The sequence below is a fragment of the Hyla sarda genome, chromosome 1 (genome assembly GCF_029499605.1).
Source record: "Hyla sarda isolate aHylSar1 chromosome 1, aHylSar1.hap1, whole genome shotgun sequence".
Lineage (NCBI taxonomy): Eukaryota > Metazoa > Chordata > Amphibia > Anura > Hylidae > Hyla > Hyla sarda.
Window position 1 is genome coordinate 223,847,864 of NC_079189.1, and position 19,198 is coordinate 223,867,061.

General features: G+C 45.9%; 1 protein-coding gene across 4 annotated transcripts in view; it reads left to right on the plus strand.

The window, feature by feature from the left end:
• The window catches only part of DNAH6 (dynein axonemal heavy chain 6), a 400,640-nt gene that overhangs the window by 260,040 nt on the left and 121,402 nt on the right, over window positions 1-19,198 (plus strand). For all 4 annotated transcript variants that reach the window (XM_056568811.1, XM_056568814.1, XM_056568815.1 and 1 more), the window contains 5 exons: window positions 1,241-1,408; window positions 4,193-4,428; window positions 5,240-5,501; window positions 6,596-6,719; window positions 7,799-7,995. In XM_056568811.1, the coding sequence (XP_056424786.1) occupies window positions 1,241-1,408; window positions 4,193-4,428; window positions 5,240-5,501; window positions 6,596-6,719; window positions 7,799-7,995 (987 nt within the window). The remainder of the gene's footprint in view (window positions 1-1,240; window positions 1,409-4,192; window positions 4,429-5,239; window positions 5,502-6,595; window positions 6,720-7,798; window positions 7,996-19,198) is intronic.

Sequence of the window (19,198 nt, forward strand, 5' to 3'; positions counted from 1 at the left end):
AATGAACCTGCACAAAAAATTCCTCATAGGGAGATGTCTGATCTCAGCCACTAAAGGCAGGATTATGAACTGTGCTCTGCTCCTGAGCCTGCTTCATCCAGTCTGCCTGGCATCAAATGTTGGAGAGGTTTAAGACTATAGACAATTTTAGGCTTTGTTCATACATTGTCTTTTGTACCAAAAAAACAATAGTTTTTTTTTTGGGCCGTTTTGAGGTACAAAAAAGGCCAAAAACGTCTTTCCAGTCATTCAGTTTAAAGGAATTAAATGAAAAAAGTGCTGGTAATGTACACATTTCAGATGACCACTTATCAGGTCACCCCTGTTGGTAATTACTGCATTTGCTAGACAAGCCTTTGTAGAAAATATCTCCCATTAGGTTAGCATTACCTGATGATATTCCTATTTGCATGATCCCTCTGAGGTACTTTTCCCCATAACCCATCTAAAGTCTGTAAATATTTTTTCTTTCATTTGCCAGATCCTCCTTGTAGGAAGTTTCCCACATTGTTATTTAATAAAGGAAATGATGTGTGGCCATGTGCAAACAACACAGCATGGAATTCAGGGAAAAGGTCAGGGTACAAAAGGGTTTACATACAACAAAACAGCATTGGAGCACAAACAGGGAATGAACAAACGTATAATCACGGTCAAACAAACCAAGTTGGTAACAGAGAAAACAGTGCGGTACAGAACCGGAATGCAATAGAATAGTCAGAAAGACAGGCCAAGAATATACACAGGAGAATAGCAAACCAAAGCCAGAGACAGGGAAAGTTCTTTTTATCACAGGCAAGAAAATGGAGACAGACAGAGTGCAGTATAAATAGGCCATCTCAGGAGAGTTTGGACGCTAGGGCCCAACACAATTGGTCATTCGTCCACACTTCCTGATTGGCCTGGGCATGGTCATGGTGGCAGGTGATGCTGCAGCTGAACCGGAGGGGCTAGAACTGCTGCCAGAGCAAGACAAGACGCACCCATTTCACAGACCTAATTTGACCAGACAAAACAAAGCAATAGACAATTCTGTTTCATCCGAGGTTACTGTAGTTTCACTCACCTCTTCTGACAACATTATACATCAAAGCTGACACTGGAATATGTATGGAACAATAAGAAACATTACTTTTTTTAAATATCAATCCAAAACATTAAAGAGGTTGTCTGCTATATCAGTTTTAGAATTTACAAAGCATAACTATGTAGCAACTTTTTCTTTTTTGCTATACTTTAGGCTCGTGACCGTGTAAAGAATGGGTTAAGCAAGTTACTTGAGACTAATAACCTTGTTGATAAAATGAAAATTGAGCTGTCTGCTTTAGAACCAGTGCTGAAACAGAAGTCTATAGATGTGGATGCCTTAATGGATAAATTGTCAGTAGACCAGGAAAATGCAGATCAGGTAAGGATGTCTTGATACCAAATAAGCTTTCATATAGAAACAGTGAATATTTGCGTAAGTATGCTAATATTTGAACATGCTAGATTGATTATTTTTATTCATGTGAAAGGGAAGTAGTTTTGTGGTCATTTTTGTGCAATTTAAAGGGGTGCGCCGGGAAAGTTAAGAAAAATAAAATGCCCCAAAGCCACCACAATGTGGCTCCTGTGGCCCCTGTTGTCTCCTGAATATTCTTTTTCCTTGCTTGCAGCCCAGACTACAACTCTCAGAAGTCAGTGTGGCTCTGTGTAATGGCTGCCAGTTAATTGCACTTACTATCTGTATGCATGCTGTGTTGTTGTCAACACACAGTGAGTAGCACACACTGTACATGTCTTTTCTTTCAAACTTTCCTTCCCCCCAGCAATAAATCATGCTATTCTCTGAATGGCAGCAGTCAGTGATAAGATCTACAGCAGGAAGAGAGCAGCATTATATGCTGAGTTGTGACTGAGAATCTTCACAGGAGACGCTGGCAAGCTCCTCACACAGAGAGGGGAGGAGGGGAAGGGGGAGGTGTCACTGTAAAGCCAGACTCCTAGAAAAGACAGAAATCACATGGTGTTTGTCTTCCAGGAGGGTGGGGGCTACTCTTAGTGAAGACTTTGCACAAAGACAAGGTGGATCTGATAATGAGTCTTTCTCTCACTTCTTGCATGTAAGGAAACGGCTCTATATAGCTGATGAATGATAATTAGTCAAATAAATAGGTTGGTGAGAGGAAAAGGATGGGCTATGGTTTTAGTTCCCCAGAGTATCCCCTTAAAGGCTACAAACACCTGCAGAAGCATTTTATTTTATTATTGCTTTGTATTTATTTTGGTTCTTATTTTTAGTTAGTCTCTCATTTACTCTTTGTTTTGGCATATATTGCTAGCAGCTGTGTCCTATCCACTCAGAGAAGCTCGGCTCCGTTTCCAGCCCTTATCTCTTCTGTCTGAAACAATATTGTAAGCTGATTTATGGCTAGATCAAAATACAACTTGGCACTTATCATAAATAATCCTAGAACATTATTAGGGGCATGAGAGATAAGGGCTAAAAGCAGCCAAGAGACAGCTTCTCTAATGGCACAGGACACAGGTGATAGTATCAACACACAGTGAGTGTTTTTAGTTGTATATATATAAAAAAAAACTTTTGGTTAATTTTTTACATGTACTTTTAATCCACCCAATCAATTGCATGGTATACAAGCAGTACTTAGATGTATCTAATGACCATTTGGCATCTAGGTGGTTAAATGGCCCAGAACAGGGTTATCTCTGTAAAACACATCCAGCTCATCTCCTGAGGCAGCTACATACTCCCTTTCTGGCATTACAACATCTTTTTGTGTGCTTTTCTCTTGGCCCTTCATCACACAACCATTTCCAAGATATCTCCAAGCATTACCCGTACTCCGGAAATCACTACCCCAACACATCAAACACTTATCCCCCGTTGATAACTTCAAGAGCAACCTGAAAACCTATTTATTTCGAAGAGCCTTATACTTACAATACTCCTTCTGCCATGGCACTACTATATGAACAGCTTCAACCCTCACCTTCTAACTAGTCCCGCTGCCTTGTAGATTCTAATGTCTTACAACCAGGGTTCTCTCATTGTACTTGTTTCTTGTCTTGAGTACTTGAACTGTTTCATCATATACACAGCACCTTGCAATTTTGTATAAAATGAATGATAATAATTCACTATGTGTATGCACAAACAAATAGTTTTTTTTACGACAAAAACTTACAAAAATTCACTGTTTAAAGGGGTACTCCGCCCCTAGACATCTTATCCCCTATCCAAAGGATAGGGGATAGGATGTCAGATCGCGGGGGTCCCGCCGCTGAGGACCCCCAGGATCTCAGCTGCAGCACCCACCTGTTGCGGCTTCCGGCAGCGCTGGAGGCTCTCATCCTAATGCTTCCCGACCACGGTGACGTCACGACTCCGCCCCCGGTGTGACGTCATGCCCCGCCCCTCAATGCAAGACTATGGGAGGGGGCGTGACAGCCGTCACGATCTCACGTCACCGTGGTCGGGAGGTGTTAGAATGAGAGCCTCCAGCGCTGCCGGAAGCCGCAACAGGTGGGTGTTGCAGCATAGATCCCGGGGGTCCCCAGTGGCGGGACCCCCGCGATCTGACATCTTATCCCCTATCCTTTGCATAGGGGATAAGATGTCTAGGGGCGGAGTACCCCTTTAAGAGTTTAGACTCGGTATTCAGCTATTGTAAAGTAATTGGTTTCATTTGTGCATCTGTTTGATAACCAAAGACTCCAGTCATACCGGAGGGGACTATCAGCATCGTATGTAAAGTCTACAACTATGTTAAATGCAATACACCTTTATCTGCTTCAATATTAGTATTTACATAATATAATTTTCACTTTCACATTATATTATCATCTTCAACAACAAAATGTAATTTGATTTCAGAGCATATGCTGTGCTGCTTTCAGATAAATAGTTTCATTTCTTTTCAGGGAGACTCATTAGCTTTGTATTCTGTATATAAAATAGGTGCTTTATGTGTCCCTTCCTTCTTTGCACAGAACATTTTAGTGCAAAGACTTTATATGGTAGGTGAGTAAACAGCAAATCATATTAGCATCAGTAGAGAACCATAAGATTGATGAAGCTTTAACTATGTTTCTTTTATGTCTTAGGATGTATTATTCTCGTCTAAATGTTATAATTAGATTTTCCGTGCTAGTTACTTGAGTAACTATGGTCCTTCTACATTGACAGGTGCGGCGCATTGTGAAAGAGGATGAGGCCATTGCAAAAGTTAAAGCAGAAGAAACTCAGGCGATCGCTGATGATGCTCAAAGAGACCTTGATGAGGCGCTGCCGGCTTTAGACGCTGCAAATAAAGCTTTGGACTCTTTGGATAAGGCAGACATATCTGAAATCAGAGTGTTCACAAGCCCACCAGATATGGTCATGACAGTCATGGAAGCTATATGTATTCTATTAAATTCAAAGTAAGGAATATTCTATTTTTCTTAGTAGTATGTAGTATGTCAGAAGGCTCAAAGGTGTGCCGAATACTATCAATATTAGGCTAGAAAATGAAAGGATTTAACCCCTTCCCGCTGTAGGTCATATGCATACGTCCAGGAGCAGTGCAGGAGATCGGCGACGGGACACGGCTTTTAATCATAGCCGGAGTCCCACCGCAGTTGCCAGAGCTGCGATCGTGCCGGTCCCGGCAGCATTAACTCCATAGATGCCGTGATCAATCCTGATCACGGCATCTATGGTGTTGACAGGGGGAGCACTCTCCCCCTGTTCTCCAACGGCGGAGCCGCGATACAATCGCTGGTCGCCGTTGGTTGCTATGGCAGCAGGAGATCATGTGCTGGATCACACAGGCTGTAGTGTGTGTAGGGAATCCCGACCAGGACTACTCAAAATTGTTATTGTGGACCTGAGGAAGGCGCGAGTGTGTGCCGAAACGCGTTGTCCTGTTTTACCTCTGACTTCTTTTCCTAATAAAAGTTAGTCCTGCGTAAGTGCTGGCTCATATCTCTGACTCCCGTCGAAACACAGTAGTGCTCTCATAAAAAAAAAAAGCTTTTTGTACTCTTCACTTCGACATGTCTGTATAGTAATTATTGTAAATAAACTTCAGATAATGGTATCAGGAAAATATAGTAGTCTGTTATTGTAAGTGCCTGAAATTTGCCCACAGTATAAAATCAGAGCTTTGGTATTGTTCTAGTGAATACAGTGTAGTATGCTAATTGCTGTTTGTTAAGTGTTGTTTTCCTTTGTATATTTCATGATGCTTAGGCCAGACTGGACCACTGCAAAACAACTGCTGGGAGATTCCAATTTCCTAAAAAGGCTTATGGAATACGATAAGGAAAACATAAAGCCTCAAATTCTGCTGAAACTTCAGAAATATATTTCTAATCCTAATTTTATACCAGAGAAGGTGGAAAAAGTGTCTAAAGCATGCCGGTCCATGTGTATGTGGGTTAGAGCCATGGATCTGTATTCCAGAGTGCTAAAAGAAGTTGGACCAAAGAAGCAAAAACTGGCAGCTGCACAGGTACTTTTGCTTATACGTTACTTTTACTGTATGTCCTCTTGTATTGGTGCATCTGGCCATAACCTGCACTGATCATTTGAAAACAATGGAATTAATATATTTTGTACAATGTGTTATCTTTTTTCATATAAAGTATATTATGATAATTTTAAGTTTTGTGTTATTGGTATGTGTTGTTCTACTACTGTCAAATCGTCTTACAAAACATACTTTAGCAATTTTCTTTATGTTTTGTTGCCAAATCAAACTAGAACGCATGTTCATCATACAATATACCGTGTATACTAGAGTATAAGCCGAGTTTTTCAGCACGATTTTTCGTGCTGAAAACACCCCCCTCGGCTTATACTCGAGTGAACTCTCCGCCTGTCAATCCCTTCTCAGTGGTCTTCAACCTGCGGACCTCCAGATGTTGCAAAACTACAACACCCAGCATGCCCGGACAGCCATCGGCGGGGAGGGTTAGTCGTTCCGGGCTGTCCATCTTCACCGGGGGGGCCCTCTTCTCCGCTCTGGGCCCGGCCCAGTGACGTTGCCTCGACGATGACGCTGCATCGTCGTCAAGGCAGCGTCACTAGTCCGGGGCCGGGCCGCAGTGGTCTTCAGCCTGCGGACCTCCAGATGTTTCAAAACTACAACTCCCAGCATGCCCGGACAGCCGATGGCTGTCTGGGCATGCTGGGAGTTGTAGTTTTGAAACATCTGGAGATCCGCAGGTTGAAGACCACTGGATTGACAGGCGGTGATGATGAAGGGAGGGTATGTGGGATGATGACAGGCGGTGATGATAAAGGGGGGGTATGTGGGATGATGACAGGCGGTGATGATAAAGGGGGGGATGATGAAGGGGGGATGATGACAGGCGGTGATCATGAAGGGGGGTGTTAATGATGGGGGTCTGGATGATTACATGGGGGAATTATGTATTTCCCACCCTAGGCTTATAGTCGAGTCAATAACTTTTCCTGGGTTTTTGGGGTGAAATTAGGGGCCTCGGCTTATATTCGGGTCGGCTTATACTCGAGTATATACGGTAGTCCTAAAACAGCATTGTGCTTTTCAGTTTCTTACAAGATTTTTTCCCATTTCTTAAGACTGAGCTTGATGCTACTATGGCTACTCTTCGAGAGAAGCAAAGAAAATTAAAAGATGTAGAAGAGCAAATTAAGCAGCTGCAGGATCAATATGATAAAAGCCTTGGAGAAAAGGAAACCCTTGGTAAGCAAAGCAATTTGCATTTTACTGTGCTACTGTGGAAACACCATTAAGAACAGAACACACTGACGCATGGCACATTTACATTTTGCTAGTGTGCTGAACTAGTAGTGTTTGGAAATGCCACCATTCACATATTTTGGAGTACCTCTACACATCAATGGTACATGCAGTATATTTGTTAAAAAAGTTTCTGCAGCTGAAAAATCCATTCCATTAAATCTGCTTAGCTTGTTTCTGGATTTTAAAGTAATCCTCATTCAAATAGATATGGTGGTCCCAGAAATTTCTGCAGCATATCTGTGGTTTGTAAACATACTGGATTTTAAGGGTAAAGTCTCACACACAGCAGATTAAGTTGCAGATTTTACTGCAACTTTTCCATTGATCAAAATGGGGCTTGCCGAAGAGCCTGTGCTTGCTTCCAATACAAAGTCCATTATGGTCAATGGAATAGACTATACATTCACTCCATCACAGTTTCAAAACCAGATTACATAAGGGACCTCACTAAATTTAAATAGAAGAACTTGGAGGCGATCACCCTACAGGACTAGAAACGGGAAAGGGAGGATGGAACCGTTACCATGGTGGGGGCAGATGCACCAGAGGGAGATATCCATCTCCATAGCTGTAACACAAGGACATCCTTCCTGCTCTTCTGAATCCTCCTCATCTTTTAGGAGGGAGAAATTCTGACTGTACAACACAACTGCTGATAAACAGATGTAATGACAATCAGATTATCAACGTGTCTGTTAAAAAAAGGGTTATCTTTTGTCCCAACCAATAAACCGCAGGCCTTTGGATGAATTAAGGATTTGAGGACATTTATGTTATGTACTTAAAATGGAAAAAAAATCTTTAGACTTCATGACCAAAGAAATGTCAAAATTAGACACAAATTACACAATATACTGATCGTACAGACATGTGCCCCCAACAGAACCTCACCTTTTCCGTTGCCTCTGCTTGACAACTCCTTGGCAACACCCCTGATTATTATGTAGTATTTTTAGGCTAAACCCCTACTTTGTAAGTCAGCAAATGCATTATTTAAAGGCTTATATTCTTTCTTCTAGCAAAAACCATGGCCCTTACACAAGCACGACTTAATCGGGCAGGAAAACTGACAGCAGCACTAAGTGATGAGCAGGTTCGGTGGAAAGAGAGCATTGAGAACTTTGAAGAAGAGATCTCAAATGTTATAGGAAATGTTTTCATTGCTGCTGCATGCGTTGCTTATTTTGGTGCTTTTACTGCTGTCTATAGAAAACTGGTAAGTAGAATTTCTTGCTTCATTTTCAGTACTTACAGTCAATGCAAGAAGTTTTTTCTTCTCTAAAACTCTATAATTTTTTTAAATATATGGAACTGTTGTATGTTTTTAGAGTTCAGTTTGAAATTATTTGAAAATCCTGAGGACGTTACATTGTAGCCTTGCAGTGCTGGGGTCATGGATTCCTAAGGGTAACATCTGCATGGAGTTTGCTTTAAAGGAGAATTATCATGGGGAAAAACTTATCCCCTATCCAAAGGATAGGGGTAAGTTTTAGATTGAAGGGGTTGCAACCACTGGGACCTCCGCGATCTCCTGTACGGGGCCCCGGGTCTCATGACCCCCTTTGAATAGGGGATCAGTTTTTCCCTATGATACATCTCCTCATGATACAAATATTTAAATTAACCCTACGATCTAGGATACAGAAATAGAATTTTAATTTACTATCAAGGTGGTACAGATGCCTGGAATAGGTGCGCAAGATACTCCTGCCACTTGCTGTCGACGTAATGGTGCCATGGATTCATATTTGCATACTTTGTGGAATTTCACCCTGGTATGCCCTTTTTGGATATCTGTATTTGACCTTTACAATAGGGTTTGTTCAGACTCCATTCCTCCTAAGCCGGAGATTGTGTTATTGTCCCATTTTCCAAGGTCAACTTTTAAGGCTAAGATGGGCTTTCTATGGCAGCTCTGAATGGGAAACTGACAGGAGGATCACTCACCCTAAACAAAATATACAGTGCAGGTAATCTTGCAATGAGAGCATAGAACTTGCAATTGGAGTGATATCATTGCTGTTTAGCAATGATTACGCCACACTTTCCTTCCCCTCCAACATGCCCCTTCATCTACATTCACCTTACATGCATACACCTTACAGGCATACGCGCATGTACTGTGGCCGGTAAGAGATGACACGTGTTTGGACTTAGTGCTTCAAACAGTCTTAAAAAAAAGGAGAAAGAGGTAAATATTAATGATGGGGAGTGTTGGCACAGGCAGGAGATGGCGGCAAAATCACTGTTAAAACAGAAATGATAATGCTCCCATTGCTGTTTTTACCTTATTTGCATATATACATTTTTAGTGACTAAATCACTAAAATCTGTCCAGCCATTCACAAGTAAGCTGTTTGAAACAGAGTCACACGCACTATTCAGGTTAGTGCAGCTGTTCTTCCTGTCAGTTTCCCTTAAATTGCCACCCGGATTGTTATTTTGAGACACTGGAAATCTGCGGTAACACCTTCCATAGTGGAGTTTGTCCAAACCCTGAATTGTATAAGCAGGATGGAGGAATTGGTAGCGACTGATTAGGATAAATCGGATCGCTTAGCTTGACTGTGGTATCCTTGGGATTTTTATAGCTACACACAGGAGTTTCTCTGTTGGGTTAGTTGATCTCCATGTATGGGCTTCAGAGATGCTCCTCTCTTTCCTTTCCTCCCTCTCTTTTTACCCCTTCCTTCCCCTTATAGTATTTTTATGTTGTTGTATATTTTATTTTTCATAATTTTATACTCTTTTTTTCTTCTCTCATCTTCTGTTTTCTTTACCTGTTCCACCTTTAACATACTGATTAGAGATGAGCGAATTTTTGAAAAATTCAATTTGGCCGATTAGCCAAATTTTCTGGGAAAATTTGGTTTGGTCCGAATTTATTTGCATCAAATCGCTATTAAAAATGACTATTTCTGACCTACAAAAAGCCTCAATAGGGGTGTAGAACACTTTTCTTGCTGTAACACGCATAGGGTGTGTGCTGGGTTAGTGAAATAATACTGTTATTCAATATGACATGCAGATTAGAGGCGTCACTATTAGAATCACTGTCACAGAGCGGCACAATGACATTGCCTGGAGTTGGCGGCAGCATGAGGAGAACATATAGTGTCGGAATGATACAGCGTGGAGGTGTTGGCAGCATGAGGAGATCATATAGGGGCTTAATTACACAGCCTGGAGTTGGCGGCAGCATGAGGAGAACATATAGTGGCTGAATGACACAGCCTGGAGTTGGCAGCTGGAGGAGACCATATAGTGACTGAATGACACAGCCTGGAGTTGGCAGCAGCATGAGAAAAGCATATAGTGGCTGAATAACACAGCCTGGGGTTGGCAACAGCAAGAGGAGACCATATAGTGGCTGAATGACACAGCCTGGAGTTGGCAGAAGCATAAAGAGACCATATAGTTGCAGAATGAGACAGCCTGGAGGTGGCAGCAGCATGAGTAGAACATATGGTGGCTGAATGAGACAGCCTGGAGCTGGCATCGGCATGAGGAGAAAATATGGTGGCAGTATTAGACAGCCAGGAGCTTGCAGCAGCATGAGGAGAACATATAGTGGCAGAATGAGACAGCCTGGAGGTGGCATCAGCAGCATCAGGAGTCCTGAAAGTGACCCGGTGACATAGTGGGGCGGTGGGTCGCAATACCAGTACCCGATGACAAAGGTGGGTGAAAAACGGAAAACTTGGCATGAGATGTGAGACATCAGGCGGGTGGCAGGATCAGAATAGTAGCTGAGGCAGGTAGGCAGAAGAAAATGGTCTATGGACCCATAGCCTCCCCCCCCCCCCTTTCACTTAGCCACACTGGAGTGAACAGGGAGCAGGCTGTGAGTGGGACCTAATGCTGCTGTAATTGCCCACTGGCCCCTGGTATTGCCCATACGGCACAGGTAGGTTTAGTGTTAGCTCCCGTGTCACTTGAGAAACCTAAATTTATGTATTATTCTATATGTTACACATCCACACCTTTCATCTGGTAACATTGTAACATAGTTCATAAGTTTGAATAAAGACCAGAGTCCATCAAGTTCAACCTATAACCCTAATGAGTCCCTACTGAGTTTATCCAGAGGTCCATACTAGAGGTAAAAATTGCTTCCCGACTCAAAATATGGCAGTCAGAATAAATCCCTGGATCAACGTACTGTCCCTATAAATCTAGTATACATAATCAGCGATGTTATTATTCTCCAAAAATGCATCCAGACCCCTTTTTGAACTCTGCACTGTCCCCTGATATATTTATACATAGTTATTAGGTCTCCCCTAAGCCTTCTTTTTTCGAAACTAAATAACACTAATTCTGATAATCTCTCTGGGTACTGTAGTCCTCCCATTCCCCGTATTACTTTGGTTGCCCGTCTTTGAACCCTTTCCAGCTCCACTATATCTTTCTTGTACACTGGTGCCCAGTACTGTACACAGTATTCTATGTGTGGTCTGACTAGTGATTTTTACAGTGGTAGAATTATATCCTTGTCGTGGGCATCTATACCCCTATTGATGCATCCCATGATTTTATTTGCTTTGACAGCAGCTGCCCGACACTGGTCACTACAGCTAAATGTACTATTAACTAAGACTCCCAAGTCCTTTACCACGTCAGTCGTCCCAAGTGTTCTCCCATTTAATTCATAATCCCAACCCGGATTTTTCTTCCCCATGTGCATTACCTTACATTTATTAGTGTTGAACCTCGATGTAGCATGCCATTGTGGCACTTGTAGTCTGCTGCAGGCATCCCCCATTGTATGCATTTTATACTGGGGATTGCCCTTAGCAATGGACCACAAGCGCAGGATCTGCTCCCCCAGCATAAATGCACAACTGCATTTAGGGTTGAGCATTTCCTGCCATTTAAAACCACGTTTTTTTTCCTGTTATTCAAATCTTGTACTTGGAGATGTATAAACTCCAAATCTAATACCCCTTAATCACTATTATAGGCAGCATTTAGGTGCACCTGTGAGGCTGGCAACATATCAGCTTACTTGAGTGGGGCTCATAGCCTTCCTCCCTCCTCCCATTGTATGTGTGCTTAGCCACACTGGAGTGAACTGGGAGCAGGCTGTGAGTCGGACCTACTGCCGCTGTAATTGCCCACTGGCCCCTGATATTGCCCATACGGCACAGGTAGGTTTAGTGTTAGGTCCCGTGCCACTTGAGAAACCTTGACATTGGTGTGCGGGCTCAGGTATGTCCTTCATATAAGGATATACTGGCTAATGTCTCAATTTTAACATCATTTTGAGGGTTAGTCATATGTTACTGTCTACATCTACCACAGTAGTGCACCTAAATTTATGTATTATTCTATATGTTACACATCCCCAATTTTCTTCGGGTGTAGGATGCCATTTTGGCACTTGTAGTCTGCTGCAGGCATCCCCCATTGTATGTATTTTCTCTGGGGATTGCCGTTAGCAACGGACCACAAGCGCAGGATCTCCTCCCCCAGCATAATTGCACAACTGCATTTTGGGTTGAGCATTTCCTGCCATTTGAAACCATGTTTTTTTTTCTTGTTGTTTAATTCCCTTCTTGGCTGTTAAGCCGAGCACTCCGGGTCCCTGCTCCTCCCCGGAGCGCTCGCGGCATTCCCCTCTCTGCAGTGCCCCGGTCAGACCCGCTGACCGGGAGCGCTGCACTGACACTGCCGGCGGGGATGCGATTCGCATAGCGGGACGCGCCCGCTCGCGAATCGCATCCCAAGCTACTCACCTGTCCCGGTCACCGGCTGTCAGGTCCTGGCGCGCGCGGCTCCGCTCCTTAGGGCGTGCGCGCCAGCTCTCTAAGATTTAAAGGGCCAGTGCACCAATGATTGGTGCCTGGCCCAAATCAGTCTAATTAGCTTCCACCTGCTCCACGTCCATATAACCTCACTTCCCCTTCCCAGCATTTCCGGATCTTGTTGCCCTTGTGCCTAGAGAAAGCGTTTCCTGTGTTGCCATACCAGTGTTTCCTGACCTTGTGCTATCACCATTGACTACGAACCTTGCCGCCTGCCCTGACCTTCTGCTACGTCTGACCTCGCCTCTGTCTTGTCCTTCTGTCCCACGCCTTCTCAGCAGTCAGCGAGGTTGAGCCGTTGCCGGTGGATACGACCTGGTTGCTACCGCCGCAGCAAGACCATCCCGCTTTGCGGCGGGCTCTGGTGAATACCAGTAGCAACCTAGAACCAGTCCACTGACACAGTCAACGCCAATCCCTCGCTGACACAGAGGATCCACATCCAGCCTGCCGAATCCTAACAGTAGATCCGGCCAGGGATCCCACTGAGGTCCCGCTGCCAGTTGTCGCTGACCTTACCACGGTGGTCGCCCAGCAGTCTCAACAGATAGAGCAATTAGGACAACAGTTCGCCCAACAAGGACAGCAGCTGTCGCAGTTGACCGCCATGCTACAGCAACTTCTGCCACAGCTGCAGCAGCAACCATCTCCTTTGCCAGCTCCTGCACCTCCTCCGCAGCGAGTGGCCACTCCTAACCTCCGCTTGTCCCTGCCGGACAAATATGATGGGGACTCTAAACTCTGCCGTGGTTTCCTGTCTCAATGTTCCCTACATTTGGAGATGTTGTCGGACCAATTTGCCACAGAACGGTCAAAGGTGGCTTTCGTGGTTAGTCTCCTGTCTGGGAAGGCCTTGTCATGGGCCACACCGCTCTGGGACCGCAACGATCCTGTCACTGCCACTGTTCAGTCCTTCTTCACTGAGGTTCGTAGTGTCTTCGAGGAACCAGCCCAAGCCTCTTCTGCCGAAACAGCCTTGCTGAACCTGGTCCAAGGAAATTCTTCTTTAGGCGAATACGCCATCCAATTTGTAACCCTCGCCTCTGAATTATCTTGGAACAACGAGGCCCTCTGCGCGACCTTTAAAAAAGGCCTATCCAGTAACATCAAGGATGTGTTGGCCGCACGAGAAATTCCTGCCAACCTGCATGAACTTATCCATTTGGCCACCCGCATTGACATGCGTTTTTCTGAAAGACACCAGGAGCTCCGCCAGGAAAAAGACCTTGATCTCTGGGCACCTCTCTCCCAGTATCCTTTGCAACCTACCCCTGTGCCTCCCGCCGAGGAGGCTATGCAAGTGGATCGGTCTCGCCTGACCCATGAAGAGAGGACTCGCCGCAGAGATAAAAATTTATGTCTGTACTGCGCTAGTACCGAACATTTCCTAGTGGATTGCCCTATTTGTCCTCCACGTCTGGGAAACACACACACGCACCCAGCTCACATGGGAGTGGCGTCTCTTGGTATGAAGTCTGCTTCTCCACGTCTCACTGTGCCTGTGCGGATTTCTCCTTCTGCCAACTCCTCCTTCTCAGCTGTGGCCTTCTTGGACTCTGGTTCTGCGGGAAATTTTATTTTGGCCTCTTTTGTTAATAGGTTCAACATCCCTGTGACCCGTCTCGTCAAGCCGCTCTACATTTCCTCGGTCAACGGAGTAAAATTGGACTGCACTGTGCGTTACCGCACAGAACCCCTGCTTATGAGCATTGGACTGCATCACGAAAAAAATTGAATTTTTTGTTCTGCCCAACTACACCTCTGAAGTCCTCCTCGGTCTGCCATGGCTCCAACGCCATTCTCCTACCCTTGACTGGACCACCGGGGAGATCAAGAGCTGGGGTGCTTCTTGCCACAAAAAATGCCTCACGTCTGCTCCCAGTCCCGTCAGTCAAACCTCAGTGACTCCTCCTATACCAGGTCTCCCCAAGGCCTATCAGGACTATGCCGATGTTTTTTTGCAAAAAACGAGCAGAGATTTTGCCTCCTCATAGCCCCCTTCCTGGTAACACTCTTCCCCGTGGCAACCTTCACCCTCTGCCCCCCCTTCCCATCCCCACTCCTTCTGGACTGCCTGCCATGGATGAATTTACCCAGGACTTCTCTGTCTTCCAGAAAGAAACTCAAGAATCGCTCCCAATGGCCTCGTCTCATGTGAAGGGGGTACTGTTACGCCGAGCGCTCCGGGTCCCTGCTCCTCCCCGGAGCGCTCGCGGCGTTCCCCTCTCTGCAGCGCCCCGGTCAGACCCGCTGACCGGGAGCGCTGCACTGACACTGCCGGCGGGGATGCGATTCGCATAGCGGGACGCGCCCCGCTCGCGAATCGCATCCCAAGCTACTCACCTGTCCCGGTCCCCGGCTGTCACGTCCTGGCGCGCGCGGCTCCGCTCCTTAGGGCGCGCGCGCGCCAGCTCTCTAAGACTTAAAGGGCCAGTGCACCAATGATTGGTGCCTGGCCCAAATCAGTCTAATTAGCTTCCACCTGCTCCACGTCCATATAACCTCACTTCCCCTTCCCAGCATTGCCGGATCTTGTTGCCCTTGTGCCTAGAGAAAGCGTTTCCTGTGTTGCCATACCAGTGTTTCCTGACCTTCTGCTATCACCATTGACTATGAACCTTGCCGCCTGCCCTGACCTTCTGTTACATCTGACCTCGCCTCTGTCTTGTCCTTCTGTCCCACGCCTTCTCAGCAGTCAGCAAGGTTGAGCCGTTGCCGGTGGATACGACCTGGTTGCTACCGCCGCAGCAAGACCATCCCGCTTTGCGGCAGGCTCTGGTAAATACCAGTAGCAACCTAGAACCGGTCCACCGACCCGGTCCACGCCAATCCCTCGCTGACACAGAGGATCCATATCCAGCCTGCCAAATCCTAACATTGGCAAGTGTTACTCGCCCTAAAAAGGGCAGCCCCACACAGGAACCTCTCCCTATTTCCACCTGCAAACACTACCATTTCCCAGGGTTTTTAGGTGGATATAGGGAGAGGTTCCTGTGTGGGGCCACCCTTTTTAAGACAAGTAACACTTTCCTAGAAAAGGTGGAAGGGAAAAACGTATTGTCCATTGTAGCAGGTGTGGGGTAAAAAATTCCTCTTTAAGGCCCTACTCTCGCCCCCTATCAATTCCCTTCTTGGCAAGTGTTACTCGCCCTAAAAAGGGAGGCCCCACACAGGAAACTCTCCTATTTCCACCTAAAAACCCTGTGAAATGGCAGTGTTTGTAGGGGAAAATATCCTGTGTGGGGCCGCCCTTTTTAGGGTGAGTAACACTTGCCAAGAAGGGAATTAATAATGTGACAGTCGGGCCTTACAGGGGAAGTTTTTACCCCCCCACCGGTTACAATGGACCATATGTTTTTCCATTCCACCTTTTAGAGGTTTTTTAAAACACCTTTCCTTTTGTTTAATAAAAAAAAAAATTATTGGGGTACATATATTTTATCCTAAGAAAAGTTAAGTTTTAGCTAATGTATATCCTGAATACTTATTTGTGGCCTGATGCGGAGGAATGTCTAACTGGGGAGCAGCTCCTTAAATATGTTTTGCACTATCCATATTTGTAAAGTGTTGGTGTGGCACCATGGCCAATCTACTCTGATGCATCAGGCATTGTTTTGTGGAAATCCTGGCTGATCCATACTTGATTCACCTTCACAAAGGTCAGTCTCCCAACATTTTTCGTGGACAGACGAGTTCTCCTTGTTTTTTTTTTATGGCCCCCTCCTCACTAAACACCCGCTCTGGTGGCACACTACTGGCCGGGCAAGACAGCTTTTCCAGGCCAAACTCTGCTAGTTGCGGCCACAAGTCAAGTTTGGCTGCCCAGAAGTCCAGCGGATCTTCAAGGTGTGTTGGCATGCTCATGTCAAGGTATGCCACCACCTGCTGGTTCAGGTCCTGCTCCAGGTCTACCTGCTGCTGATGAGTTGCTTCACTATACGGGTGAAGAAAGCTACTCATCAGCGACTGTAGACTCCAGCTGCTGCTGATGGAGCTGGTACTGCTTCTGCATGTATGAGCTGCCACTGGTTGACATTGAAGTTACACAGGGGAGTCCCCCTATCTGCTTGGATCATTAAGAAATCGGTGATGGCTTTTCTCTGTTCGTATAGTCGGTCCAACATATGGAGGGTGGAATTCCAACATGTGGAAACGTTGCAAATCAGACAAATGTTGGGGATACCGTTCTGACGCTGCAGCTCAAGGAGGGTGTGCTTTGCAGTGTGCGAGTGGCTGAAGTGCATACAAAGTTTCCTTCCCATTATTAGGATGACTTGCAGATGGGGGAACACTTCAGGAACTGCTTGACAACCAGATTGAACACGTGTGCCATGCAGGGCACATGTCTCAGGCTTCCTTGTCGCAGCGCAGACAAGATGTTCTTCCCGTTGTTGGTCACCATGGTTCCCATTTCCAGTTTTTGTGGAGTAAGGCATGATTCAATTTCTTGATGAAGGACTTTTAGCAGTTCCTCCCCTGTGTAACTCTGTTTGCCATGGCAAATCATGTGAAGAACAGCGTGACACCGCCATGCCCTGCATACATGATATGCTGGAGGGGCACTGAGACTTGTCCGTGCAATGGAAGCTGAGGACAGGGTGGAGGATGAGGAGGCCGAGTCGCACACTGTGACAGGATCAACGGCCTGAGAACGTGGAGGCGGAAGTGGCATGACCTGTCCAAGTTGCTGTTGTGGCTGTGCAGGAACCCCATTCACCCAGTGGGCCGTAAAAGACGTGTTGTCCCTGACCATAGTTACAGCTCCACACGTCGGCGCTGCTGTGCACTTTGGTACTCACCGACAGGCTCAAGGACTGGCCCACCTTCTGTTCCACAAAATTGTGCAGGGCTGGTACTGCCTTCTTTGCAAAGAAATGACGGCTTGGCACTCTCCACCTCAGCTCTCGTCTCTCTCTGTAATAGAACACTGATGTGACTGGCCGGCAAGATGGCTGCCGATTATATAGGGCTGTGACATCACAGGGGTGGCTGGCTGCTGATAGGCTGCATGCTGCATGTCATTCAGGGTCATCCTGCCGACCCTTGTTCCCGCCTTCCCAGGAGTCCTTGCTCCATGTCCTCACATGTGGATCCGCCATTTTAGATGCCCTGGAGCCTGGACTGTTTTAAATGGAGTTTAATGAAGCGATTTGCTTGATCGAATCGCGGCGATATTCGCATATGTTACGAAATTTAATTTTTCCTAAAATTCGTAACGAATTCGGATTTTTCAGATTTGATTCACTCATTCCGAACACTGATGTTTTTAGGCCTTATATCTTAATAAGTCAGAGGACTGTTGCTGCGTCATAGTTTGGCATGAGTCTGAAAGGATTGTTCCTTACAAGACACTACATACCTGATTTCTCTCTTTTGTTATGTCATATCTGGCCTCTCAACAAACTGGCCAGGTTATGCTATTCTTTGAATTTGCCATTTCTTTATTTACCAATTCCGCTGTGTGGACACTTGTTGTCCTTGATCTTTTGGGGAACCTAGTTACTTGTTCAATAAAAAGAGATTTGCCTATAAATTTACCCTATGAACTTAAATGTGTATACGTAGTAAAATACCTCTGCAGGCTTTTTGTATTTTATACCTATAATACTCTGTGCACAGGTCTAAGGAGTCTCACTGGCTTCCATGCTCAGAGTATAATGCCGGTAAGAAGCTTGTACGGTGATCCCTCAGCATACGATGGTAATTTGTTTTAAATGAACCATCGTTACTTCAATCCATCGTATGTTGAGGGATCCGTTCAATAGTAATATAGAAAGTTATACTCACGTGTCCTCACTGCTCTGGACCGTCACTGCTGCCCTGGATCGTCGCTCTCCATCGCCGTCATCACGTCGCTGGATGACGGGACAGCGTGCGCGGCAACCTGATGACGATGAAGTAGAGCAACGGCCATGCAGAGGAGCCCGAAGAGGACAGTTCGGAGCGACGGGGACAGGTGAGTGACACTCACCGGATCACACGGGGCACATTAAACGGCTATCCGGCAGCAGCTGAAGCAGTCTGCGCTGCCGGATAGCCGTTTATGCGATGGCCCTGACAGACAAAAGCATTGTATGTTGATGCTGCCTTCAACATGCGATGGCCTCTGAGAGGCCATTGTATTTTGAAATTATCGTATGTCGGGGCCATCGTAGGTTGGGGGATCACTGTACTATGTAATGACTGACCCCCCACTTCCTACCTGGTCATGAAGGGGGAAAATGTTTAACCCCTTAAGGACCACTGGCTTATGAGTACGGCCTTGCTCGCTGGTACTTAAGGACCAAGGGTGTACCTGTTCAGCCACGGGAATTTCTGTCCCCACCGGGCGGGGACCGGGCTGGTATGCCTGCTGAAATCATTCAGCAGGCATCCTGCGCCAATGCCCAGGGGGTCCTGAGACCCCCCCATGTCGGTGATCACCACAAATCACTGGTGAATTCACACCGGCGATTTGCGGCGATTCTGGGTCATACGGGTCTCTGGTGACCCGGAAAATAAGGGGGATCGGGGGTGTCCAAGACACCCTTGGTCCCCCTGAAGGGATAAGAGTGAGGTGGCAGGGGCGCCACCCTTCCTATCCCTGCTATTGGTGGGTCAGAAGCGACCGAC